The 27,766-nt window shown below is 43.0% G+C and overlaps 1 protein-coding gene across 1 annotated transcript; it reads left to right on the top strand.

Annotated features, from left to right (window-relative positions):
- Window positions 1-11,693: 11,693 nt before the first annotated feature.
- On the top strand, window positions 11,694-22,971 carry LOC110526251 (zinc finger protein 507). Its single transcript, XM_021607055.2, has 7 exons — window positions 11,694-11,814; window positions 12,997-15,152; window positions 15,644-15,761; window positions 16,200-16,311; window positions 17,926-18,030; window positions 18,510-18,644; window positions 18,806-22,971. The coding sequence occupies exons 2-7, from the start codon at window positions 12,999-13,001 to the stop codon at window positions 19,218-19,220; spliced, it is 3,039 nt and encodes a 1,012-aa protein (XP_021462730.2). The 5' UTR covers window positions 11,694-11,814; window positions 12,997-12,998; the 3' UTR covers window positions 19,221-22,971.
- The last annotated feature ends 4,795 nt before the right edge of the window (window positions 22,972-27,766 follow it).

Raw genomic sequence — 27,766 nt, 5'->3', positions numbered from 1 at the left:
TCTATCACCCACGCACACCCTCAGATGTACATGTACAAAATGTTTATTATGCAAAAAAGAAAACACACACACACAGACGCACACACACACCTCTGACATACTAAATGGACCAGTCTGTTCTGTGAGAGAGGGAAAAAAATGGTGTGGGTGAACGTTGTCCTATTTTATGACAGACCTAAAAACGAACGACGGCAAATGTATTCTCATTGAAGTTCCCATAATGCTCAGCCACCTATCCGTTCACCCCAATTAAACGTGAGCTTTAGTCGCCCTTTAGAAAGACCACCTTTCTCATGACAAATGAAACATGACTAGAAAAGATAAAGATTGAAATAAAAAATTTTAAAATATGTTTTTTTTTGTTGTTCAAGTCAGCAATAAGAACCCCAAACCTAATTACAGACAGTGCAGATTTTCCAAACTGATTTGCTCCAGCCAATTAATTTATATTATTTTCTGGATGACATTCAGAGCTGCACCCTTTTCTCTTTCTTTCTCTGTTCACGCCCACACACATATTTCACACAGCTTCCTCGCCATACGCAGCTCTCAGCGCTTCCTGTGTCCTGAACCTGCGACACACAATCCTATTCAGCTGTGATATAGAATTGTGTCATTCTTTCAAACTTGTCACTCACCTTGAAACGTAAAGCTGTGACCTTGACCCCCACCTATAGTTTCGGATATGTGTGCTGCGTGTTGATATGAGATATGAAATATATATTTAATTTCTCTACACTTCAACGCTGGACAAAAAAACTAAAACAAAACACTCTCGCACACCATTATTGGATTCCTTAAATCACTGACATCAGTAGCCATGTCTGGATGAAACACACAATCCCCCCACCTTACCGTCACACTAGCCAACCTCAGTATTCCCACCGCTCACTTCTTCTTCTTCAGATCAGCCTATCCAGTGATGACCACAGACCTTTAGTCCTGCAGTAATACTTAAGAGGAAAACATCTTTGCCATGAATGAAATGCTAATCAAAATCAAGGCCCGTGGTTAGGCTGTGGCCTACATAATGTACGCCTTACAGTGTAATTACATTTTTTGTATTGTTTTATTGAACCTTTATCCAGGCATACAGCTACTTTAGAGCCCATGAGGGGCTTCCTTCATTCAACCCTCAAATACACCCACCTGTTTCCCCCATCAGGCCAGGCAGCGATCAGAGGTACCTAGTGGCTTTACTCCCAGAGCTCAAGGTCACAAGTTCATATAGTGGTCAGATTAGGGTCAGGTCACTGCTGTGGTCCCCTTCATTGTGTCCCTCTATCTAATTCTATGAGTTAAAAGCGAAGCGGCTGGAGGGGACTTTATCCAGACTGATGGACTCTTTAGGGTTGTGTTTGCCAGTCATAAACACAGGCAGTGGGGTCACGCCGCCATGTCTTAGTGCATTCTGAACACTGAGAGCAACATCACTCTTTCAGGTCCCCCATAAAACCACACTAACATCTGTCCCTGTCCACTTGTCCACAGCACCCATTTATAAAAGACTAGAAGTACAACAACATGAATTACAAGACATACGGTTGTTTAAGTAGGAACACATAGCAAAGAAAATGTAAATAAGTTGACCCTCCAATGTCTAAAGGGTTTACATGCTATACAATTCCAAATGACCTTTCGTCACTGGCTCAAGACCATTATGCACAACCTGATATCATATCGTTGATGTTCGGTCTCTGAATATTTGACCTGAAATCGAATAGAGAAACAGTGCTGTAGATAGAAAGAGCATTAACTCTTTGCTCAAGGTGTTGTTGGAGGAGCGTGGCACTGGCTGCAAACTGACACACAGCTGGCTGTTATTGAGCAGACCAGGGTGTAGGCTTCACAGCGAATGAGAAGGGCTGTGTGTGAAGTGTGTGTTTGCAGATGAGGCTCTCTCGTTAGATGAGGTGCGTGCGTGCACTCGGGTTTGTATATTTCAAAGAGGAGACGCAAAGCGAATTACGCGCTGTGTGGCAATATTAATGTGGAACGTGAGCGGCAGTCTTCCTTAGTCATTAGGACACATTAACAGTGATTCCAGGAGGCTGACGTACGCGGCCATCTCCTTTTCAGCTCAAATGGGAACGGATACAATGACATTACTGCCTCCTCGAGACATCCACAGCAGAGAAATTTGTTGTGTGAAGAGAAAAAAAATGATAGTGGAAACAGGATTGTTTTTTTCTTCATCAGCAGATAACAGCATTGCAGCATGACAAACTTGAAACTCTGCTTTTTGCCCTGGGCCAAGTTAATTGCATTAATTTTCTCTGACAATTTCACAAAAAAAAAGTGAAGACAAAATGTGTGGGGGGGGGGGGGGGGGACACAACACTGAATGTGTGTTTGTTACAGAAGCGCCCCTGTCATTTTTCAGCAATGATAAAATTAGTACAAAGTGTTCTCTCTGGATATAATCAATCATTACTTTCACTCGGTGCCACCGAATACTGCTGAAACCATACCCCCCCCCCCCCCACTTGAGGACAAATGCTTCTTGATTGTGTGGCACACTTGTCTATAAATATATCTCAGTGCAGCTCCCTGCAGTATTAGGTTAGAATTTTTTTCAGAGTAAACATCTGTTTCTGCAAGCCCTGAGACAGGCAAACTGCTGTGCCTCTTGACCGGAAAAGAGCAACGCCTGTTAAAAGAGAGCAGAGCTGTGGTGCCTGTAGCAAAGGGTCACCACTGGACTGGGACATATGTTGAACTACTAGTGAACATTGACCATGTGTCCGTTTCGGTGACCCCATCTATAAAATCAAAATCAAATGCAAAGATTAGGCCTAATGTTTCAAATAGTCAATGCAAGATTCAAAACGTTTTCTTTCTCGGAGTCTTAAAGTATTACAGAATAAAATGTATATATTGGTACTCATACAAACACAAAGAAAAGTAGACAGTAGGCTATTGTGTTTAGTGTTCAAAAACAACAAACTACCATCGGTGTTATCATGGCTTTTCTGGGTCCTTTCAGATTTGTGATGGAGCCAGTGGTGGAACATGGTGCCCTGCTGTGATTTGTAAGGGTCTTTTGACTCTCATTTCCCCAAGCCACGCAAGTCGGTCGCTGGGCCTCGTCTCTAGTGCATACTGCCCAGGCCTACCAGAGGAAAATCTGTTCCCAACCGCATTACAGCCATTTCCTATTTGGAATGATGGGACAAGCCCCAACAGAAATCAAATATTTATCATGTTGTATTAACCCCCACCCACCCCCATATACACACTAAAACCCCCATCGCTCCATGTGTTGGCTAGTCTCTGCACTGAATTAATTATCCTATTATACCATAGCTCAGGTGTTTTGTTGTTTGACTGGGCTTATACACACACACACAAAATGTTAAATGCACATATCCACACACACACACACGACTGCGTATGGCTTTTGATATTACCACCAAAAGTGAATCTGTCGTAGATCTGTCAGCTCTATGGTTGTGTGTCACACTACATTTATTTATTTTACCAGGCAAGTCAGTTAAGAACAGGTTCTTATTTACAATGATGGCCTAGGACCAGTGGGTTAACTGCCTTGTTCAGGGGCAGAACGACTGATTTTTACCTTGTCGGCTCAGGGATTCGATCTTGTAACCGGTTACAAGTCCAACGCTCTAACCACTAGGCTACTTGCCGCACTTATGTTATCACTGTCTAGCTAAATAGTGTGTTTCAACCTCTACTCACATGTGCAGGAGTCAACAGACTACATATTTCAGTACATGAGATTAACACAATGTTGGGATGAGCCAGGAAATAACGCAATTATTGTTTCTCATACAGTATGTTCACTACCTTCTCAGAACACAGATTGTGTGTAGGGAACAGACTGTTTGTCGCAGAACAAAGCTCGTTGTCTCCCTCTCTCCCTAGGCCTGTCCTCCTGTTCAGACACAAACTACAAGGGGAAAGTTTGGATTCTCTACTTGTTAAATGCATCTGAATTTCTATTGGATTTCTCAGAGGGAAGACATTTATCTTCCTCTGGAGCTGTTGTCTGTAGTGAGGAGTGGGGAAAGAGGTGCACCCTATGGATGTTTGAATGTACAGTACACACACACACACACACACACACACACACCTCAGGAATTGTTCGGTTTTATTTTAAATGACCAACCAAAACAATGTACATTCTCCTAATACAGTGACATACTGAAATAGTGTGGATGTTACCAGATAGGGAGGACTTACCATCCTCTGCTGTTCCATGTTCTTATCGTTTTAATGCATACCAGGAAACACTCTATACTAATAATCAATGAAACAGTGCTTATGTGAGATCACAGCAGTTTTGGCACATCATTTTCATGGAGGCAGGTCAAACAAATGTCCTCGTGGGCAAAACAGATGTGAAAGTGTCCAATTATCTCACACAAAGGAATGTAAAGATTATTCCTAATATTCTCGAAATCAATCTGATGTTCAATCCCTTTTCCTGATCTAATTGGGGAGTTGAGTGTTAGGCCCGGTACATTCAGACGGGTGATAATGGTGCTGGATGATGCAGTTTAACCTCTAGAGTTCTCCTCTGCGTCCCAATCCCTTCATTTTAAAGGGCAAAGGAAATTAGCAGCAATGAAAAACAGTCCTTGAAAAAGAACATTTATCTCCTGCTGTTGAGCACAAAATAAAAGGCGCATCGTCAGGGTGTCTGCTGACCATAATCAGTGAGATGTTAAAGGCAGATTTATAGAGGTAAATATTTTGACTCCTTGACTTCAGAGATAATTCCAGTTTTACAGGCTGGCATTTACACACGTTAGTTCCTTACATTAGGTGAATATGGCACTTAAAACTCCACCATTTAATTATTTGCGCCAGTCTAATAAACAAACTTTATAGCAACCATAAATCAGTCAAACAAAAACACACAGAGAGCGGTGAATCTTACATATTCTATCATAAACAGCAATCTATAAAAAAAATAAAGTGTTTTATATGAACATGTGTTTGGCTGAATACCTTAAGTAAATGTAATACAGGTTTCTAACATCATGTATAAATCCTGGTTGCTACATGTTGTTAATTTGATACATTAGGTAATAATTTGCTATAAATAAATGTTTATTAGCTGGCCGATCCTTTCCCGAGTGCTAATGACATCTATTTATGAAGATCCTCAGGAAGATTTCAATTAGCACACAACTTTCCACAGCCACACACCACTTAGTTGGTCAAGCAAAACTAATCTATTCGCTGCACCATAATCTTTACATTGGCTTCCTCTCTTTCCTCTTTTTGCTGAGGGTGTTAGGTTTCTTCTGTAAGTATCCCAAAACACTGCTAGAAAGCAGCAGGGAGAGAGAAGAGCCTAGTGTTGCTTTAGAGGTGCTGTATTTGCTTACAGGATAGGTAGAGGGTCCACAGGCCTGGACATAGTGCATGGGTAGTTCCTAAAGGAGTTCTGAAAGCAAAATGCTTTATACATGAAAACAACCCGTGTTTCTGAACAATTCCCCTCATATTACAGGGAAATGTCTCACCTGTTGGCAACTGTCTGTAATTTGCTACTAATCAGTTTAATTCGAACCTATTAAACCGATAAGTTAACCATTAGCCATAGCCACTCTTTCCATAGTAATCAATGACATATGAAAAATGGAAGCTGCAAAGCATGACGTCCACAAAAGTGGATAACTACCTGAGGCACAAATCCTGCCATTTATTCACTTATTCATTCATTTTATTCAACTAGTCATAGATCAATAAGTAATTAATTTCACTGGCTAAATGAAAATGGTTCCACGGTGAGCAATCGAAAGGTAATGTTACTGCAATTTGCGGCTTTTTGTTTAAAAACTTCAGATGTGAATCAGGGGGAGGTAGATAGGAGGTACATAAAATGCATGGTATGTGAATATTGCCATATTACTAAACATGCGCAAAACATTAAATCGTTTAAAATAGTAGAATATAACAAACATTTTTGGTTAGTTCTGTGTGTGCATGTGTGCATGAGAGCATATCTGCAGTTCAATATTCCTAGTATCTTTGGAAGGTCGAACATTTTAATCTTGAGATAAACCACTGTGTATATCCAGTCATGGACAGACATGAGATCATAATACCTATTCAGTCAAACAAATGACACACACACACACACACACAGATCCTCATGCCAGCATTATTGTCCCTGTCTCCTTCATGGCCAGGCACTCCTCTTCTCTCATTCTAAATGTGTCTCCATTACAAATAGTGGCAGACTGGGGAATGAAGAGGACCCTTTAACCGCTCTGAGATAAAGCACTTACAACCATCTCCAATGAGGACCTCTGTAATGTAATGTACCATTAGCATAACACAATAAAAGTAGAGCTTCAGCTATTTTGGCAATCATGGGGCTCCATGGCTCCCTATGTGAAATGGTAACCAATATGCCAGCAAATTTTTTATTTGTTTTTTACCTTTATTTAACTAGGCAAGTCAGTTAAGAACAAATTATTGTTTACAATGACAGCCTAGGAACAGTGGGTTAACTGCCTTGTTCAGGGGCAGAACGACAGATTTTTACCTTGTCAGCTCGGGGATTCAATCTAGCAACCTTTTGATTACTGGCCCAACGCTCTAACCACCAGGCTACCTGCCGCCACAATTCTTAACCCAACTTAGTTAAGAATTTTACCCAGATTGTGTCCATTGTCATTGCTGTCCCTGTCTCCTTCATGGCCAGGCACTCCTCTTCTCTCATTCTAAATGTGTATAATGTCCAAATATAATGTCCAAATCGAACATGTGTTTTGAAACTGTGTTTTTTATGGCATTTTCTTGCATACAATCATGGTGCGGTGCAATGTAGCAATTACAAATTATGCAAGCTGTAACTTTCTGTTCATATTCCTGTACGTACTCATTTGTGTTCTGCGGTGGTATTTTCTCCAAGTAAAACAGTGCTGAGAGATTCGTTAAGGCAACCATGGAATGAGAAATCACAGCGGAGAGGTGGGAAATCGGATCAGAGACCACAAATAAGCCAAAGGCTCTCTAGAAAATGATTCCAAAAGCAGCCGTGTGCGAGCCACAGAAATGTTTCTACGGAGAGGATATATTTTAGGGAAAAGGAGTGTGAAATATATGAACACGGGCTGACGTTTTGTTTGTTCCCCCCCAGCAAAATGGAGGACATAGATCGTCCCTTATTGCCTAAAGACCCACAATGCAATTCTAGCCCTTCGGTGGTCACTTAGGGAGTGTGTTGCAGGAGTCACATAGTCAGATGGATCACATCAATTTGCCACAAAACAATATAGCCTCTCCTCCCCCCCTTGTTGTCCTCCCGTGCCTCACATATATGATATGTGGGAAGTGAGAACACAGCCAAATAATGTACGGCCGCCCATGGCCGTGCACTCAAATGGTGCTCCGTAGACAGAGGTGATAAATGAATGCATGTCAAAGGTCACAACGTCCTGACTCTAGCCAGAGTTCCAGTGGTGCAAGGCTTCTAGCACCACTCACTGGTCAGAGTGGAAACAGCAGTTTGGCTACATCAGAGACGAATGCATATGCAGACTGATGGAGGATTGACAGATGGGGAGAGAGGAACAACAGCTCAGTTAAAAAGTGATGTCAGTATTGATTTGTGTGGTGTGATGATGATGGTGATGTTGCATGAGTCTTGGTAATAGGAATAGGAATTTCAGAAGAACTGTGGAACGTGGTTTGAGTGATATGATGGTGGTGTGACAGAGCTGCTCTAGCACGTTGTGGCATCATCAGACAGGGTTTGGATCACACAGTCCTCTGGGGCTTCTCCTCTTCACTCTCAAAAATACACACTGACAACGATCACACACACAGTCGGACACACAAACACACAGGTGTGCGCATGCATGCGCACACACACGTTAAAATATAGACAAGCTACCCCACACAAACAAGCATTTACATAGAAAACCCCCACACACACATAACCATCAGATATGAGCTTTTTGTCTTTGTCTGCACTCAATAAGCTTCACACATATTGACTCATCAACTCATCAAAGGTGTTGTCAAAACGTATCGCCATGCTGTACGTCTCTTTCTCTGTGTTTCCCTCTCCCCATTTCTACCACTCCCTGAGCCCTCCAGGTGAAGAAAAAAAACTATGAAATAATAGCTTAAACTGAGGTATTACTTTAATACTTCCATAGAAATAACCTGATTCCAACATTTTCAAAGGAGCAGGCTCCCTTGCCCGAGGCTAGCGCGTAATGTGTGAGCGAAAGTATATGGCTTGTCACTTCAAATTAGAGAGCAGGCCGTGTGCCTTTGAATGAGAGGCAGCTGTGGTAATAGGAGGTGTAGATATGAGAGTTAATAAAATCATGTGGAAGAAGATGTATATGCAACTTGACCAAGTACAGCGGCGGGGGGAAATGTGGACCAGAGGAGGCTGGTGGGAGGAGCTATGGGAGGACTGGCATGGAATAAATGGAACAGTATCAGGCGCATCAAACATTGGGAAACCGCATGTTTGAATCCGTTCCATTACAGTGAGCCCATACTCCTATAGCTCTTCCCACCAGCCTCCTCTGAGGCGTACATTAGTATGTTCCACTGCAGCACGGGAGGGAACCTGACCTCTAATGGCACCCCCCTACACTGTCAGATTGATATGAATAATAAGCAGGTCATGGCATACCGATATTTGTTTAATATAAAGGGGGTCAGATGGACTGTGTATCTCTGAACTCACACACAATTGTTGTGTGGATGGAGGGGGGGTTGTTATGGTGGTGGAGCACAGATGGCTGTGTGTGTAGGCTACCAAAACACAAACAACTAGCAGCTAAATGTAGGTAAACATCATGCGTGGACAGTAAATCTTGGCAGGTATTGGTTAGGTCTAACTTGCTGTAGATAAATCTTGACATAGGTTTAGACAACAGTAAACATACTGTAGCAACTCACCGCCACACTAAACCAAGGAAGCCCTCAAATAATAATATTTTTGCTCTACAAACAAAGTCATACAGTGGACAAATCACCACCATAAAAAGTGTATGATAAAAGCCTGGAAATGTAATTAAAACAATAAATCCAGCCAAGGCATTACTGGACCAACTCACGTCTTCTCTCCTCAGCCCTGTATGAACGTCTCTCTCTAGTGACCACCAGCACGACGTTCAGCCCAGTACACACCGAGACACTACATCACTGGATTGGCTGGACCTTGAGACTAGGCCTTTGTCTGCAGCATGCAAAACCCCACACACTCTCAGATGATTTCATCCATATTTTACCTGAAGCTCAAGGGAAATAGATACACACTGAATGAATATCACATCGAGTAGTCCTGACGTGGCCATGCTTTCCAATCCCTGGACTGCAGGGCCACGCATTATTACCAAGGTCGGGTCAAAACCATTTCAATTCCAGTCAAATCAGGAAGTACACAGTTTTATTTATTGTGTTGCGGTTAATAACAAATACATTTAATGTGTCCCTCTTATTTCCTCATTTGAGGAACAGTGTATCATATAACATGTTCTGGTATCACAGTGTTATGGGATAGACCTATTTTTCATGTGCAAATGTGTGTGACAGTGGTGTACATGTGTAGCTAGCTCTCAAGAACACAAGGGGGCAAACCCAACCGTTGAGTTCTCAAATGAACATGAGGACCACAGCTGGATCAATTAACTGTAATCCCGACGCCTTGTTTTAACATTTAGAAACTTTATTAATCCTCACTAGCAATACAGTTTTGGAAACATGTGGAACTTAACTTTCATATAAGCGAGAAAGAACCTTTCAAATACTAAATATATAATCTTACTGAGCGCAGTTTACCAAAGTTGCACCTGGCTACATTCACACAACACCTCGGCTATGACACCCTCTCACGTTGCCTAATAAATCTGACTTTGATACCGATTCTTGGTATACAGTCTGAAACAAAGCACTGCAAAATCGTGGACATTTTCCTTACAAGCCAGAATGTTTAAGAAACACATTTGAACTTACTCTACCGGTCGGTTAGTTCTTTAGCTGCTCGAAGTTGACATTTCTATCACATGCACAAAACCATGTAAAAACCTGTTAGTATGCCTGCATTGCAGGCATGTGCCTTCGGTCATGAGCAAACATCTTGATTGCCACACACAGACCTGCATTTTGAAGTCGTTTAAATAATACTTTCCTGTGGATATTTGGTCAAAAAATGTCAACCAGCTGAAGGACCACGAAAAATCGGCAGAGTAAGTTCAAATATAAGTGTACTCAACATTTGTGACAGACAAGGGACGTTTCGATTTTTTGTAAATGTACGTGGCGTTGCCAACAAAATTGAAGGCATCACAGCGTTTAATGACTACCTCGAACCTTTCCTTAAATTTCCATTGAACCATTCCATTCCACATTTCCGGCTGGATCACGTGTTTCTCAAAATACATTCGGGTGCAACATTCCTAAACTGGGTAATGTATTTTTTTTGTATGAAAACCAACTGTATCGCGTGCTAGGTGGAGCTATTTACGTTCAGACAGAGCATTTGGGCAGGGTCTGCTGTAGGGGACATCCAATAATGGCTCAATGAAATGCAATGGAATTGGAGTTATGAGTAAGGGTAACTTTGTATGGAAAGCAGTTTTAACATTATATTAATATCATTGTTATATTAATAATTGTATTTTTTTCTTTCAATAATTGAATTTCAAATTTTTATATTGATAATAGATTTATCAATACTTAACTTTTTGTATCAAATATTTCAAGTTATTGATATCGATAATTCAATTTTTTTATATTAAAAAAACTATTACTGATATATGATAATTACACTTTTTTATGTCAATAATTGTTGAATGCCGTATATATTAGCATATTTGGCATTATTAAGACTGAAAACCAATCAGCTTCAAGAGCCTTGAATCTCAATGAAGTAATGCATGATTTATCAGTTCACCTGTGTCTTCCTGTCTATCTGTCAGTGGGAGCAGAGAAACCTATCAGGAGCATGCAAATGTAATCACGCCCCCATGAACGTCACTATTGTATATTTGTTTATATAAAAACATTGATTATACAACATTTTAGTTATTGATATCGATAATTGAATTTGATATAAAAAAATATATACATTTATGTTAAAACAGCTTTCCATAAACTGTTTGCATTTCGTCCCTAGGATTTTAAAGTCGCTTTCCTCTTGTTTGGTGTTTCATGGTGGTGTGCAAACAATGTCATGGTGGTCAAGTTATACAGAGAGATGAATGAAGGATATTTTATATATTTTAATGGGCTACTATTGGTTGAGGGATGGTTTCCTAAAGTCAGTCCTGGTGCACGCAATTGAACAAGCTTTTCAATGTCATTTAACAAGCACTAGATGGCAGTATTTGATTTACACAAACTGGTGGGATGAGCGGTGAATATAAATTGAAGAAGAGCAAGTTTTAGATTTAAAATATATTTGGAAGATAAATTAAGGTCATTATGCACTACAAAGCACATTGAATTTTAGCTTCTCAGTGACAGAGCTGCACCTGCACTTTACCTCCGTTTGATATGCGTTTACATTTTGGGCTTGATTGCATTATACTAAGGCATATTACTTGTGAATTCACCCATATTACATACTCATAAACCAATGCTGTCCAGTAACTGTTCAGTGGATTTTTTGTGGGACTCTGATTCTGTCTCAAATTACGACAGATTCCATCTTGGTCACCTGACCAGTTAAACTGGAGTCACGTGATCAGTGCTCCATCCTCGCCATTTTACAGTGTGAGAGACAGAGGCCACCTTTATTGATAAAGGATAAAGCATATTTTTTGTATTTTGTTCTGAGGCCAAAGATCTTTCAGATTTGCCGGTTAAGTAAGTACTTAGCTAACTGACACATACAAGTCGCATGACCCTTTGCTTTGGTATTTATTAAACAAGAAACACATTGAATAGCTAGATATCTTTTACAGTGCGTTGGGTGAGAGACTCGTGTGCTACTGCTAGCTTAGCTTATAGTCAAGCGGTTGGCTTGTTGTCATGTGCAGTGCATGTCCTGCCCCTTTTTCCAGATAAATAATGCATGTCTCTAGCGTTGGACTCCATGTTCTCGACACAGCTGCGCGATTGTTGTGGCTATGGAACATGCCATTTTGCTAGCTAAGTTAGCTAGCTATAATCTTTTACAGATCATTATTTTGCTTTCGTGAACTAGCCAGAGGCAGAGTCAACCCACCACGCCTCCGTGAATGAAATTTTATTATTAGCCCGTTCTGTCAGAGGGCAGTCCTCCTAGTCATGCACACATATCGATGTCCCTGTTCAACTAGTTAGCTAGTTACTAAGGCAAAGTGGTCTGCTAACAAGTTGGCTACCAAACCCTAGCAAAAACCTTATTTGAATGTCTTTGATTTGAACATTCCCTTAATATACTGCAGTTTGTGGATTGCACGAGCAACTATTTGCCTACCCAAGGTCTTTAGCACTTTTGCAGAAGGAGCACTAGGTAGTAACGTTACAGTACTGCAGAAGGTTCAGAGATATTTAGGCCTAGGCTATTCCTTAAAAGCAGAACCCAAAGAAAAGGGAACCTGGATTGCGGTCAAAGGGGAAAGTGTGGTACCAATTGCAGACATTATGTGCTTAACCACAGGAATGTCTTCCTCTGTGACACTGGAAAATAACCCTCCATCCTTATTCAATTATCATTGATCCGCTTGACTGAATTACCACAGCGTTTTCTATCAACTAGAATACTTGGATGGTAAAACTAAATAACTCTGATTGGGACTTTCCATGTTCAGTACTGTACTCTGTGACCCCTGCTGTGTTTTGCACACTGCCAAAAACAGTAACACAACAGGTTTCTTTTTCAGTGTAAGCCTAAAAACATTTGTTTGTGTGTGACTAAGATGGAAAGAAGAACATTTGCAAAGATAGCAACACGATATCTGCAGGAGACACATTAACAGAGTTTACGAGCCATGATCATATTTCTGTGCTATGCATGCAAAGCTGATTGTGGTAGTTTTAACAGGCTTGTTTTGCTTTTTACAGGCATGGAGGACAGCAGTGGAGTTGCCATCTTGGTCCCCCACTCTAGAGGCCAACAGGAGTCTGTCTTCATCCCTGAAAGGGTGGAAACGCCCCCAGGTACCCTGATGGAGCCTAGGGATGATGACCAGGGGCAGCAGCAGAAACAGGCTGCAGACTCCCTCATCGAGGTGATCGAGAAGCTCAGCAAGATCGTGGAGAAGCGCCCGCGTCGATTCACCCTGGCTGGGAAGAAGAGAGCCCTCATGTCCTGTGCCTCCTTCAGAGTCCCAGAGATCAGGGAGGGCAGTGGTGGGTCCTCCCCCTGCAAGAGAGCCCGGGAGTTGGAGGAAGAGGTGAAAGATCAGAAAATCCAGCCAGACAACAGTGCACCCGCTGGCAGCAGTAGGACCATCACCTGTTACCAGTGCAGCCTGTGTCGGTTCCTGTCCCCGACCTTGAGCCTGCTGAAGGAGCACCTGCGGCAGCACGATGAGCAGCACAGTGACCTCATCCTCATGTGTTCTGAGTGTCGCTTCACCTCCAGCCACCAAGAGGAGCTAGAAGCCCATGTTAGGCTCCACTTTGACTGCAGCAACTCTAACAAGAACCCTGTATCCAGCCAGCAGGCCAGCGAGGGAAATGAGGGGTTACGGATGGGGGGTAATGTGGAGGAGGCTGTGTTCAAAACTGCCATGGACTGTGCTGAGGAGATCCCTGCTAAGAAGAAGTGGTACAGCTATGAGGAGTATGGGATGTACCGCTGCCTGATCTGCAGCTATGTGTGTGGACAGCAGCGAATGTTAAAGACCCATGCATGGAAGCACGCAGGTCTGGTGGACTGCTCTTACCCTATCTTTGAGGACGAGGCAGTGGCACCAGCACCTCCTGTAGTTCCTCCTGCAGAAGAAGCCATAGTAGTCCTCACCCCGGTCCCAGAGAAATCTCAGAACCTCAACAAGATGTCCACATTCCAGATCGATCTCTGTGCCCCTGTGGCGGAATGTGGGAATGACGCCGTGACAGAACCAATCACAGAGGAGAGCCCAGTGGAGGGGCCATATCCCTCTAAAGACCCTGTCACTGAGGAACCAATGTTGGAGGTACAGGTGACCACAGAGACTGAGGTGGAACCTATGCAGGACTGTTGTCATATTACCAGTACAACAGACAGCCTCCTGTCGTCAGCCCAGAAGATCATTAGCTGCAGCCCCAACAGTGCAGACCATGTCAATGTCATAGTGGAACGACTGCCCTGCGCAGAGGAACCTGTGGCTACCCAGCCCCCCCCCATCCTCCCCAGCCCAGAGGTGGGCAGAGACAATAGCCTGCTGGCTGCAGAGGAGGCGGGCCATGTGGAGAACCAGCCAATGTTTGTTGACAAGGACGGGCAGCAGGAGGTGGTGATTGGCTGGAGCAACAGTGAGAGGCAGCAGACCACCACGGACCCTCCACGTGACGAGAACGCTCCCCCAGCCCGCAGGAGGACCCACTCTGAGTCTCTGAGGCTTCACTCCCTGGCCGCTGAAGCCCTGGTGACCATGCCCATGAGGACCGCGGAGCACATCAGGAGCATCGTGGGTCAGGGCTCCCAGAGCCCTGACACGGGCCAGTGGCTCCTGGAGATGGCCACGGCTGCAGCAGTAGCAGCCGACAGAGCCCCTGCAGCAGTAGAGGAGCTGACCGGCATGGGCAGCGTGGGGGCAGCACTGGTAGACCTGGAGTTGCAGGGGTCCAGAGAGGACGGGCTGGCCGAGGGCCCCGCCAAGGCTGGCATCAGCCTGTCCCTGCTGACGGTCATAGAGAGGCTAAAGGAGCGCTCGGACCAGAATGCCACGGACGAGGACATCCTAAAGGAACTCCAGGACAACGCCCAGAGCCAGCACGCTGGGGAGGTCAGCGCCTGTGGAGGGGGGGACCCGGGTAATCCTGGTGGGGGTCTGGTGGACTACATCCCTGGCAGCGAGAGGCCCTACCACTGTCGCCTGTGTCGCTACAGTAGTGGGAACAAGGGCTACATCAAGCAGCACCTGCGAGTACACCGCCAGAGACAGCCCTACCAGTGTCCCATCTGTGAACACATTGCCCTGGACAGCAAAGATCTAGAGAGCCACATGATCAACCACTGCAAGACCAGGATGTACCACTGCAAGGAGTGTACTGAGGCCTTTTATTACAAAGTGAGTAGAAAGACTGAAGAGAGAGAAATTAGGACAGACTGTGTGCCTCAATGTCCCTGATAAGAGATTTATTATTGAAGTGGCGCCTCCTCTAGGAGAGAATATTGCTCTTGAGTTTTTGTTTCTCGATGACCCAAATTACGGTCATAAAGATAAGATGAGATGAACTGATTGTAGAAGTGAGAGTTGAGATGGAAGTTTTTTTCTGCAGCATAATGCTGGTTGGTGCAGTGCAGCATTGGAAGTTTAGTTTGATTCAGGGAGTAGAGAACGAGCCTATTGATTTCATTACTTTCATGAGACGCCTCGCCCGTTTCTGCAGACCTCATTAAGTCCATCATAGAATTCTGTGGGGTTTTGAACTCCATAGATATCGGATATCTTTTTTATTTTTGTTAGGAGAGGTGCGGGTAGCCTGTGTGCTTTATGTTCAGCCCTAGAAGATCTCATTAAGTTTTTACTTGTTCTTTTATCACTGACGCTTTCCACAGAGTCAGCTGAGGAACCACGAGACAGACCAGCACGGTTTGGGCGACCCCGGCGCAACACTAACCCCTGTCACTGAAACCACGGCCACCGCGGAGGGATCTGTAAAGATGACAGATGATGGTGAGGAAATGTGTCAAATGTGTTTTTCCAATGGAAAGAAGTGGAGGGCGCTCGACCAACGCGAGTCGAGATGCAACCCCAAAAAAAACGTTTTATTAATTGGAAAAGTGAAAGGGGCGATGCTCGCTCACCATTAAAAATGTGTTTTCGGTTTGGCAACTATTAAAAGCTTGATATTTTGGCCTTCATCAATGGCCTTTTTCTGAACCGTCAAGCCTTTAATAAAAAAAAATGTTTAAAAAAGCTTGAATAAAATGTTTTTAATGGTGAGCGTTGCACCAAGTGCATTTTCCAACTTGACCAAACACGGTCTTTTTACCTTTAATCAAAGATTTCTCACCAACTATCCTCTCCACTACCCGTTTTGGGTGTTTCATTTTATTGGTACCGCATCCTTTGTCCACAGTATTTAATGTGTACTTTTGTTCCACTCTCCAGACTCCATCAGTTCGCAGAAGGTGTACAAATGTGACGTGTGTGATTACACCAGCTCCACTTACGTTGGAGTTCGGAACCACCGGAGGATCCATAACTCTGACAAGCCTTACAGGTTGGTGCTGGGTGTCTACTGTCTGTGTGTTTTTAATAAGGTCAATAGGATTCGTCATGATTGCAGTCTGGATTCCTTAGGACTTGACATTCAAGTAAATTTGCCAGTGGCACACTAGGCCAGTGCCAACTAAAAGCTACTGGCCTGAATTGGGGGGAAAAATACTGGCCCGGGCCAATATCTCACAGGATAGTTAGTGATGCGTGCATAATTACAATATCAGGTGATTTTTTTTTATCTTTAATTTGTGGGATGCGCAAGCTAGCCTATAATAACCCACCCTCCATACACACACAATACAATTTGAACTTGACAATATCATATTCACATTGATTGTTTTGAGGTAAAATATAAGACCTTTGCTCAAGAAGGCTACAGTTGTAGGGCCATATAAAATCTGTTTAATATTTTGCTTAATTCCGTTTTTGTTTTTCCAGGTTTCTGAATTTGTTCAGGTTTTCACTCTCAAAATCACACTTCTTTTTTTATTTTTTTGAAAAAAAACAAAACAATTCAATGTTCTAATTCCACAACAATGATTTAAATCACATCAGTAGACATTTTTTTTAGTTCTGGTAAATATTTTGGGGAGGGTGTTAGGCATTGTTTGCCTAGTGGTATTTCTGTACTGTACAATATAGGGTTTGAAAAACCAATGCCCTCCCGATTGATACTAATCATCATGATATCATTCTGCCAGGTAGGCCTACTTTGCAGTCACCAGGAAGTAATTTTTTTGTGATGACTGAATTGCGCAGCGCAAAGATTCAACCGAGACTTGGGACCGTGTCTGCATACCCATTGTTGCTTTAGTTAGCATTCACAGGTCTTACCTAAACGTCTTACCTACCTGCGTCGTTCTTCTGTGAGGTGCTTCACGCGACAACCAGTTGAGAGCTGCGTGCTCTTGCTGCCCGACAGATGATGCCGCTCAAACTAGGCTAGGTTAATTTTAGTCATCCAGAAATTCACCGCTTTCCATGTTTCCGATGACATAATCCTATTGCTCACTCAAACCCATGAATAAAATAGAATGTCAATGTTATGATGCAGATCTCCAGCAGGGGGCAGTGAGTGTTAGGTAAAGATTAACATTGGCCGCAGTCTACAGCTGGAGTATTTCTCACACAGCAGCACCCGTGTAAGCGGATCGGCCCTGTCCTCGAGGCACTGTTAGATGTCTGGGGGGGGTCTTATTCTCTAACGCCACACACAGACACACATCTAGTTTGTTTTGATGTTTTCCCACTATAGACCCTCAATAGAGCTCTTTCATACAAGGGAGTGCAGTCTTTCTACCCTTATGCTTTGGTATCCTTGACACACTTCAGACCGTTCCACAGAGAAGCGCACGCCTTTTAACTAAGGCCATCTTATCCATTTGAGCCACACAGTGTATCGCATCTCTGAACGTTGTGCTTCCAGTTACACTTTGAGCTTCGCAACAAAATAGCCGCCAAGGCAACAATGTGGCCCTCCAGGCTTTTCCTGCTGTACCAGCCGAAACAGAATAGTAAACCGAGCTTAAACAGCCGAGCACAACACAAACTGTCAAACAACTAGTCCTGTACAGAGATATTCCCTCCACCTCTGGCCCACTCTCTGGTACTATAGGTGCTGCAGCTGTGACTTTGCCACGACCAACATGAACAGCCTGAAGAGCCACATGAGGAGACATCCCCAGGAGCACCAGGCTGTCCAGCTACTGGAGCAGTACAGGTGAGGACCAGGTCAGGGTTCAGCTTCTGGAGAGGTACAGGTGAGGACCGGCTCAGGGTCATAGAGGGAAGACCTGGGCAGGGGAGTGGGAGAGGTAGAGAAAGTAAGCCAATGTGCTTCGAAAGAGTGTGGGGATGGAGGAAAAAGCTGAAGTGTAAGAAGAACCCATCTCATCGACCATCAGAAAGAACTCCTACTGAACTCTCCTTTTAGTGTCGATATGGAGGATGTCTGGGTATGTAGAGTTGGCTGGAGCATAATGTAGAGCAGTACAGATAAGCAGTATCAGAGCATGTGTGCCACTAGGTCTTTCCCTGCGGAGTCTTTAGTGCAGCTGATCCCTTTTGATATAATGGAGTTGAGGGGATTATTGTGAACCCCGAGTAGCATATTAAATCAGCTGCTTCTGCTGCAGACTTGAGCCCTTTCTTTTCTCTCTTCGTCTTCCCCACTCTCACCTACTCCTTTTGGTTTTTCAGGTGTTCACTGTGTGGCTATGTGTGCAGTCACCCTCCGTCCCTCAAGTCTCACATGTGGAAGCACGCTGGCGATCAGAACTACAACTACGAGCAGGTGAACAAAGCCATCAACGAGGCCATCTCCCAGAGCGGCCGGTGAGTAGGGGGTGATGGGGATTGGAGTTTTAATGGTCTGCCTTTACCATCTGAAAAGCTTCTGGTCAGAATGAAGCCTGTGTTTGGGTCCCATTGAACAGGGATGTGTAGGGTCATGTCTTTGTCTTGATGGTGAACCTGCTCTCTCTCCCTGGCTGTAGTTCCCCTAGTGCCCCGCAGAAGGTTTCAGCAGTGGGGGAGGCAGTGGCAGAGCAGTCAGGTGTGGTGCAGGGTGGGAAAGAGGACCCAGCCCCTCTAGCAGGAATCCCTGTGGACAGCGTGGGAGCTAGCTCAGGGGCATCAACAGAGCTCATCCAGTGGTCCTCCAGAGAGCCTGCCCCCCAGAGTGAAACCCCCCAGCACAGCCCCCTCGGGTTGGAGGGGGTCCAGTCCCGGGCCGGCATGGAGTATTGTGTGCTGCTGTTCTGCTGCTGTATCTGTGGCTTTGAGTCTACCAGCAAGGAGAGACTGATGGAGCACATGAAGGAACATGAGGGTGACATCATCAGCATCATCCTGAACAAGGAGCAGCAGCAGGGAGCAGCCCAACCAGCAGAGGGCAGCACAGCACAGTGAGACAGCATTTAACCCCGTACCCCTCCCCTTACCCCAACAGAGAGCCAGGAACCTACCCCCTCACTCAGACTGACTTAAGTCTGACTTAACAGGGAAGTACTGTACCTTGCATCTTGTTTTCTGGTTCTTAATTTCATGTACTTAACAGAAGGTTACAAAAAGTGTCTCTGTTGGAGCTCAGACATATAGAAAATTGGAAAATTCCAATTTCAAGGCATTGCAGTAAAATGTTATACCTGAACAAGTTCAGACACGTTTAATACCTCAGCAAACAGACATTTCCGTATTTTGAAATGGAGCTCAGTCCATTTTACTCAGCAAACATATATTGACCACATGGCAGCTTTTCTATTCAAATATTTTAATATAATTTAATATATTTAATCCTTCACATTTATAGTTTATCTGTGGCACCTGCACTAGGCTGTACAGAGATGCCATCTACTTGCATGTTGTGTTCATCATAGCTATATTTATATTTTAATATGGGTTAATACAACCTGGTCTCAGAGCATTTCGTATTATTCTGTAAGTAAATCTGAGACAATCGATTTTGTACATTTTGCAAATTCTTAACAGTTGTTAGCCACCTAGCGAGAATTCGTAACATAGCATATGTTTAGCAAATTTCATAACATATTGTATGTTTTGCAAATTCGTAACATATTATGAATTGTAATTCGTAACATATCATACGAAATGGATGGTGGACTTCCACAAATTAATACATACCATAAGAAACGTAACCTATCATACTAATTTGAGTGTCCTGGATTTACCTTTTACTATGTTACGTCTAGCCTATGAGACCAGGCTGGTTAATAATATGTATCAATGTAGGCCTATGCGTGTTGGTTTCCGTTATGTCGAAGCGAAGGAGATGCCTTGTTTTGTTCAATTCACTGTTTGATGCTATTTTGACCTATTGGACCTCTGGAAAGTTATGGTAATGATGGGTCACTTGAGGGTGGTTTCCTAAAGCTGTAGGATAGATAGGCTGGCACAAGTTGTTGTTTTACCAATATTCACCACAGCATCAAGGGCTCTTGAGGCAGAAATATGTTTGGGAGGAATCTTTAAGCTACGATCAGTCTATGATGGTGCATATTAGTGGTCGTGCTAGACCCAGGTGTAATGGTGGCGAGATGCTAAATGGACATCCATTGAACTTTGATTGCAGCCAACACCCAACTGTGTTTAGCTTAGGCTACTTATAGTTACTTTAGTGAAAGTGTTACTGTTCTGATTACGATCATCTTTTCTAGATTCATGTTTTAGTTAAATAATTGCCAAATTTATCACTTGAATATGTTAAGCAATTTCCAAAGTTTCTCCATATAGGCCTAGCACTTGTAGATAATTGATAGATGGAGTGATTGACATCCTAGCACAGAGCGGTGTGCTAGTATTCTAAACCTTTGTGAGAACAAAGGAATAGCAGGTTCAATAGCAGGTTCATTAGTAGCCTGTCTCTAATCTGTGCTGTATTGACCAATAGCAGAGGTTGATATATGACCGGCTTTTCAAGTGATAGGCCTATAGGCTACTGTAGACTGACGTTGGATATGGTGTTTTCCGTTTTACTACCTCTGCTAAAGTGTTTCCGAACTTCACTCACCTTTCCATTTAGTTTCACACTAAACATGCTTGGTATGCAGAGTGGTGACATGGAAATAATTTCCATGCCCTTACTGTTTTTACGTAGACAGATGGGTGTAGGAAATTATGATCAAATTAAATATCCATAATTCATGGGATTTCCCGGATTTGCGTTTGTGTAACTCAATGTATCAAATAAATGTAATCATTATCTTCTGCACGCTGAAATTCTCATTATAATGGCAGATTATTATTGTCTCACGTTCATTTACAATTCAAAGTACTAATGTTAGGAAGACCGTGACGGTCTGCATTTAAACCGCACTTAATTCCCCCACCCCCCATTTACATAGTTTGCATTTTAATGAGTGGTTGGGTGAATTAAAGCAAGCGACAACCAGGGAGAACCTCATGCTAATCATAGGCCACGTTCTGCCACGTATAATCTATCAAGGTTTATGGCCGCCGCTTTTTGTATGATTCTATTCGTGGACGTACTGTAGTGCAGCTTCTTGCTGTGTCTTTCTGGGGGCCTAATGATCTTCTCACCTATGCAGACCATGAGACAGAGGGGATACAGTGGGGGGAAAGGGAACTGACTATGGGCCTAAATGAATTGATTTGGTGGTTTTGGGTCAGATGTGCAAATAGTTTTGGATAGATCTGACTTCATATTTCTTGTGGGAAAGGTTCAGGTTATTTTAATGTTCATTTTGCCCACGCGGAGTTGGCTAATTGTGTCATTTGTGAAGCCAATTTGTTGTTTCTGTAGGGCTTATCTTTTGTTTTGTTGGTTCAGTATTTACATTGTCACATGTAGGAAATTGAAACCTTAGATCCAGGACTAAATCTCTTTGTTTTATGTGTCGAGTGTGAAAAACAAACCAGAGAGCCTGGAACCTACTACCAGACCCTGTTCAAACGCACTTAAATATTTTTGTCTTGCCCGTTCACCCTCTGAATGGCACACATACAATCCATGACTGAATTGTTCTAATACATTTGTTCAGTAGCTTATGTCCGGTCTGCTGGCAAGATTGTATACTCAAGTAGGTATACTACCATGCTTGTTAATCTCCTATACTCCTTGTTATTTGTCTATTTGAGTCGGGGAAATGTTAGATTTCAGATGGAGACGCCTCCGTGTGAGTCTACCACTCTGTCTCCCCCCCCGGCTTTCATTTCAGAAATTAGGCTATGAACTGGCATGAGAACCTGGATGGGAGGGGGAAAGTTCTTTATAGGGTATGTGACATCTGATCTGGATGATTTGGACATGTTCTTTGTTTGACTAACCAAATCTAATCCCCAGGTCCCTACTCCTTCAACTGCAGGGTGCCATGTGATGGGGTAACTGTCAATAGATTGTGAATTTTCAAAGACATTTTACTGTGATATTTAATGATCATCCTGTCAACGTTTGTGCCTTTTTGATTTGAGAGTCTCTTGTAGTCATTCGATAGCTATTTGTTATAGGCTATGTCTGCCCGTGGGTGCTGTTGAGCGCCCATCTGTTCAGAATGATGTTCCCAGGAGGTCGTGGGGTGTTATTCAGTCAAAGCTGAATAGCCTCTGTAACACCTCCCCTTTCTCTGTGATGTATCCAATCACTTGGTACTGTAATTTCCCACTTGGGTGCACGCTGGTTGGATCAATGTTGTTTCCACATCATTTCTTAAAATGACATTGAACCAACGTGGAATAGATGTTGAATTAATGTCTGTGCCCAGTGGGATGGGTCTGTACATAAATAGTTGAAATACTGTAGTATTGCAAACTGACTTTTTTATAATCTATTTTTAAATATATTGTAAAGAAAAAACACTAAGTTCATTTTTTAAATTTTTTTTTTATAATAATAAACAAATTTGCTAACAATTTGGAAAATGGCTGTGCTTTTTAATTGACTGTAATGTATTTGAGGGGAGTCTTTGTGTTTTACACTGAGCTACATGCATTTCATGCCAAAGGAGAAAATGTGATCTCACTTACGCTGTTCAGTGCTTACCGTGTTTCAAGTTCAGTGTGATGTGTGGACACAGGATTCGCTCCGCTAGGCCACAGAGCGATGCTTGCTATCTATTTATTTTGGTCATCATAGACAATATTATGTCATATGTTATTTTTTTGTAATAAATACTTTGTGGATAAACTGTGTTGTTATTGAACTAGTGTATGGGGTCGTTCCATATGATTTGAATCACTTTTTGACTGCACCCCTTTTTGATTTTAACTAAACCTTCCATACATAGAACACCCTCAATTCGTCAGGGCTTTGGACTCTACAAAATTTCAAGTGGGTTCCACAGGGATGCTGGCCCATGTTGACTCCAATGCTTCCCATGGTTGTCAAGTTGACTGGATGTCCTTTCTAAACTGAAAAACCCAGCAGCTATTCTACTTCATCAGAGGTGTTTGTTTTGTCCCCACCATCGGTTCAGACACAGCGTACTCTTGAATACAGGGTGGGTGTCATGCTTTGGCTGATGGATACTAAAAATGTGAAATAAAATGTCACCTTTCCAAATGATATCGCAAAGCTGGTTGGAGGTCCACACATCAGATAATGTTGACTCGAGTGAGAATGTCAATTGTTTAAATTAAACTGAACTGTCAATCTTCCTTGGAGACCTGTTGACATAATAGAAATATAGATGATAATAGAATACACATTTCCTTTCAAGTTGACATTTGACGGTGGGTGGACCAGCAGCTATCTTTCTGGTCGTAATTGGAAGTTTATATTTCAGTTAAAATTTCAACAATCCCTGCTAAATTGGAGTGGTCTGAAGGAATATGTCCAACCAATTGAATTTACCACAGATGGACTCCAATCAAGTTGTAGAAAGATCTCAAGGATGTTCAATGGAAACAGGATGCACCTGAGCTCAATTTTGAGTCTCGTAGCAAAGGGTCTGAATACTCATGTAGGAGGAGGTGTGATGTGTGGGGGTGCTTTCATGGTGACACTGTCAGGGATTTAATTGGAATTCAAGGCACACTTAACCAGTGTGGCTACCACAGCGATATGCCATCCCATCTGGTTTGCTCTTAGTGTGACTACCATTTGTTTTTCAACAGGACAACGAACCAACACACCTCCAGGCTGTGTAAGGCCTATTTGACAAAGAAGGAGAGTGATGGAGTACTGCATCAGATTACCTGGCCTCCACAATCACCTGACCTCAACCCAATTGACATGGTTTGGGATGAGTTGGACCGCAGAGTGAAGAAAAAGCAGCCAAAAACTCCTTCAAGACTGTTGGATAGGCATTCCAGGTGAAGATGGTTGAGAGAATGCCAAGAGTGTGCAAAGCTGTCATCAATGTTGCGAAGGGTGGCTACTTGAGGAATCATTTGTATGACACTTTTGTGGTGACTACATGATTCCATATGTGTTATTTCATAGTTTTGATGTCTTCACTATTATTCTACAATGTAGAAAATACAAAAAATAAAGAAAAACCCTTGAATGAGTAGGCGTCCAAACTTTTGACTGGCACTGTATATAAACTCTTCAAAAAAGAAACGTCCCTATTTCAGGACCCTTTCTTTCAAAGATAATTTGTAAAAATCCAAATAACTTCACAGATCTTCATTGTAAAGGGTTTAAACTCGGTTTCCCATGCTTGTTCAATGAACCATAAACAATTAATGAACATGCACCTGTGGAACGATCGTTAAGACACTAACAGCTTACAGATGGTAGGCAATTAAGGTCACAGTTATGAAAACTTAGGACACTAAAGAGGTCTTTCTACTGACTCTGAAAAACCCCAAAAGAAAGATGCCCAAGGTCGCTGCTCATCTGCGTGAACGTGCCTTAGACATGCTGCAAGGAGGCATGAGGACTGCAGATGTGACCAGGACAATACAATGCAATGTCTGTACTGTGAGAGGCCTAAGACAGCACTACAGGGAGACAGGACGGACAGCTGATCGCCCTCGCAGTGGCAGACCACGTGTAACAACACCTGTACAGGATCGGTACATCCAAACATCACACCAGCGGGACAGGTACAGGATGGCAACAACTGCCCGAGTTACACCAGGAACGCACAATTCCTCCATCAGTGCTCAGACTGTCCGCAATAGGCTGAGAGGCTGGACTGAGGGCTTGTAGGCCTGTTGTAAGGCAGGTCCTCACCAGACATCACCAGCAACAACATCACCTATGGGAACAAACCAGGGAACAAGGGAACAAGTCAGTTGGACCAGACAGGACTGGCAAAAATTGCTCTTCACTGACGAGTCTGGGTTTTGTCTCACCAGGGGTGATGGTCTGATTTGCGTTCATCATCGAAGGAATGAGCGTTATACCGAGGCCTGTACTCTGGAGCGGGATCGATTTGGAGGTGGCGAGTCCGTCATGGTCTGGGGCGGTGTGTCACAGCATCATTAGACTGAGCTTGTTGTCATTGCAGGCAATCTCAATGCTGTGCGTTACAGGGAAGACAGCCTCCTCCCTCATGTGGTACCCTTCCTGTCATAACCCTCCAGCATGACAATGCCTCCAGCCATACTGCTCGTTCTGTGCGTGATTTCCTGCAAGACAGGAATGCCAGTGTTATGCCATGGCCAACGAAGAGTCCGGATCTCAATCCCATTGAGCACGTCCGGGACCTGTTGGATCGGAGGGTGAGGGCTAAGGCCATTCCACCCAGAAATGTCCGGGAACTTGCAGGTGCCGTGGTGGAAGAGCGGGGTAACATCTCACAGCAAGAACTGGCAAATCTGGTGCAGTCCATGAGGAGGAGATGCACTGCAGTGCTTAATGTTGCTGGTGGCCACACCAGATACTGACTGTTACTTTTGATTTTGACCCCCCCCCCCCCCCCCCCCCCCCCCCCTTTGTTCAGGGACACATTATCCCATTTCTGTTAGTCACATGTCTGTAGAACTTGTTCAGTTTATGTCTCAGTTGTTGAATCTTGTTATGTTCTTACAAATATTTCCACATGTTAAGTTTGCTGAAAATAAACGCAGTTGACAGTGAGAGGACGTATCTTTTCTTGTAGAGTTTATATACAGTATATATATATATATATATATATATATTACTTAAGATCCAATGATGCAGCCGTTTTTATCTCAATATCTAATCATTTCTGAGTAACAATTAACTACCTTACTGTAATTGTTTTCAATTCAAATGATCCAAAAAATAAAATAATAGCTTCTTAGCAAAGAGCAATTTCCCAAGCAATAATTTTGCTATGACTATCTGAGTGGTCTGAGTGGGGAGGGGAAAACTGAAAACTAGCTGTTACAGGCAGAGAGATGTGTAACTCTCTTATTGGTCTATTAACCCATTTTTACTGCCTGGTGATGTCAAAGCTCAATCCCCCCAAAACAGGCTGAAATTTCAGCCAGTCTTTTCAAACAACTCTTACATTAAAATGGCATAATCCACATTTTCACAATTCCACAGTATTATTCCAACCTTATAGTGTGGAAATATCTTTTTATAAACAGAAAATCACGTTTTTGACTGCATTAAATAGTGTGACAACCCTATTTGTAAGTTTTCAAATGATATCATACTCAACTGTTTCTATTTTCCAGTGATGAAGAAATGGATGTCTCATGGTAGGGTGGGGTATGCAAAATGGGTCAATTTTGAGCAACTCTATCTCCTGACTGTTTTGATATCCAAAATGTAACTTTCTGACCACTTCTACCATGGGCAAACATGAATGATGGGCAAACATGATTTCATTCATCACGGGTCCTCCTGCCTTAAAGTGGCAATCTGCAATTGCTACATCCATTTTTGAACTTTTAAATGAATGACATGTACCCATTGATTCTTAAATAATATACACTATATATACAAAAGTATGTGGACATCCCTTCAAAACGAGACCTCCGAGTGCTGAAGCGAGTAGCATGTAAAAATCGTCTGTCCTCGGTTGCAACACTCACTACCGAGTGTAATGCTCACCACCATTGGACAGCGTTCTCTGGAGTGAGGAATCATGCTTCACTATCTGGTAGTCCGAAGGACGAATCTGGGTTTGGTGGATGCCAGGAGAGTGCTACCCACCCCAATGCATAGTGCCAACTATACAGTTTGGTGGAGGAAGAATAATGGTCTGGGGCTGTTTTTCATGGTTTGGGATGGCCCCTTAGTTCCAGTGAACGGAAATCTTAACTCTACAGCTAACAATGACATTCTAGATGATTCTGTGCTTCCAACCCTTTCCTGTTTCAGCATGACAATGCCCCCGTACAGAAATGGTTTGTCGAGATCGGTGTGGAATAACTTGACTGGCCTGCGCAGAGTCCTGACCTCAACCCCCATCGAACACCTTTGGGATGAATTGGAATGCCGACTGCGAGCCAGGCCTAATCGCCCAAAGTCAGTGCTCGACCTCACTAATGCTTTTATGACTGAATGGAAGCAAGTCCCCGCAGCAATATTCCAACATCTAGTAGAAAGCCTTCCCAGAAGAGTGGAGGCTGTTATATAAGCAAAGGGGGGACCAACTCCATATTAATGACCATGATTTTGCAATGATCATGTAGTGTAACTTGTAAATGCATCATGATCTTAGTTCACCCCATCAGAACCCAAAATATAAGTTTGCTTTACTCCATTGTTTTTTAAACAATGTACTTGTAAACAAACACTGCATTACCTCAAAACATGGTTGAAACTATACTTTTGATACAATGGATTGTCAGTCTTTGCCTCTATAGCTCTGTCTATGAATTTGATAGTGGTTACATTTCTCCAGCCCCATCCCTCAGCTTTTCACCAAAACAGAGGCAGGGTATCTCATTGTTATTGTTTCTACTGCAGATTGTCTTTTTAAATTCTACCACAGAAGCTACATGTTAGATAAGGAAATCCATCAACATGGGTGGTCCCCATCTCATAGTGGTAACAACAGTTTTGCAGTACTGAGGGAAGAAGCAAGCTGACTGTATTGCAAGCAGTGTTA

This window comes from Oncorhynchus mykiss, chromosome 6, assembly GCF_013265735.2.
Source record: "Oncorhynchus mykiss isolate Arlee chromosome 6, USDA_OmykA_1.1, whole genome shotgun sequence".
NCBI classification, from domain to species: domain Eukaryota; kingdom Metazoa; phylum Chordata; class Actinopteri; order Salmoniformes; family Salmonidae; genus Oncorhynchus; species Oncorhynchus mykiss.
This window is presented reverse-complemented; position numbering and strand designations above follow the sequence as displayed.

Coding starts and splice junctions, on each gene's coding strand:
- LOC110526251 (XM_021607055.2), top strand. CDS start 12,999: ATGGAGGACAGCAGTGGAGTTGCCATCTTGGTCCCCCACTCTAGAGGC. Junction 15,153..15,643: donor CTGAGGCCTTTTATTACAAA/GTGAGTAGAAAG, acceptor CGCTTTCCACAG/AGTCAGCTGAGGAACCACGA. Junction 15,762..16,199: donor TGTAAAGATGACAGATGATG/GTGAGGAAATGT, acceptor TCCACTCTCCAG/ACTCCATCAGTTCGCAGAAG.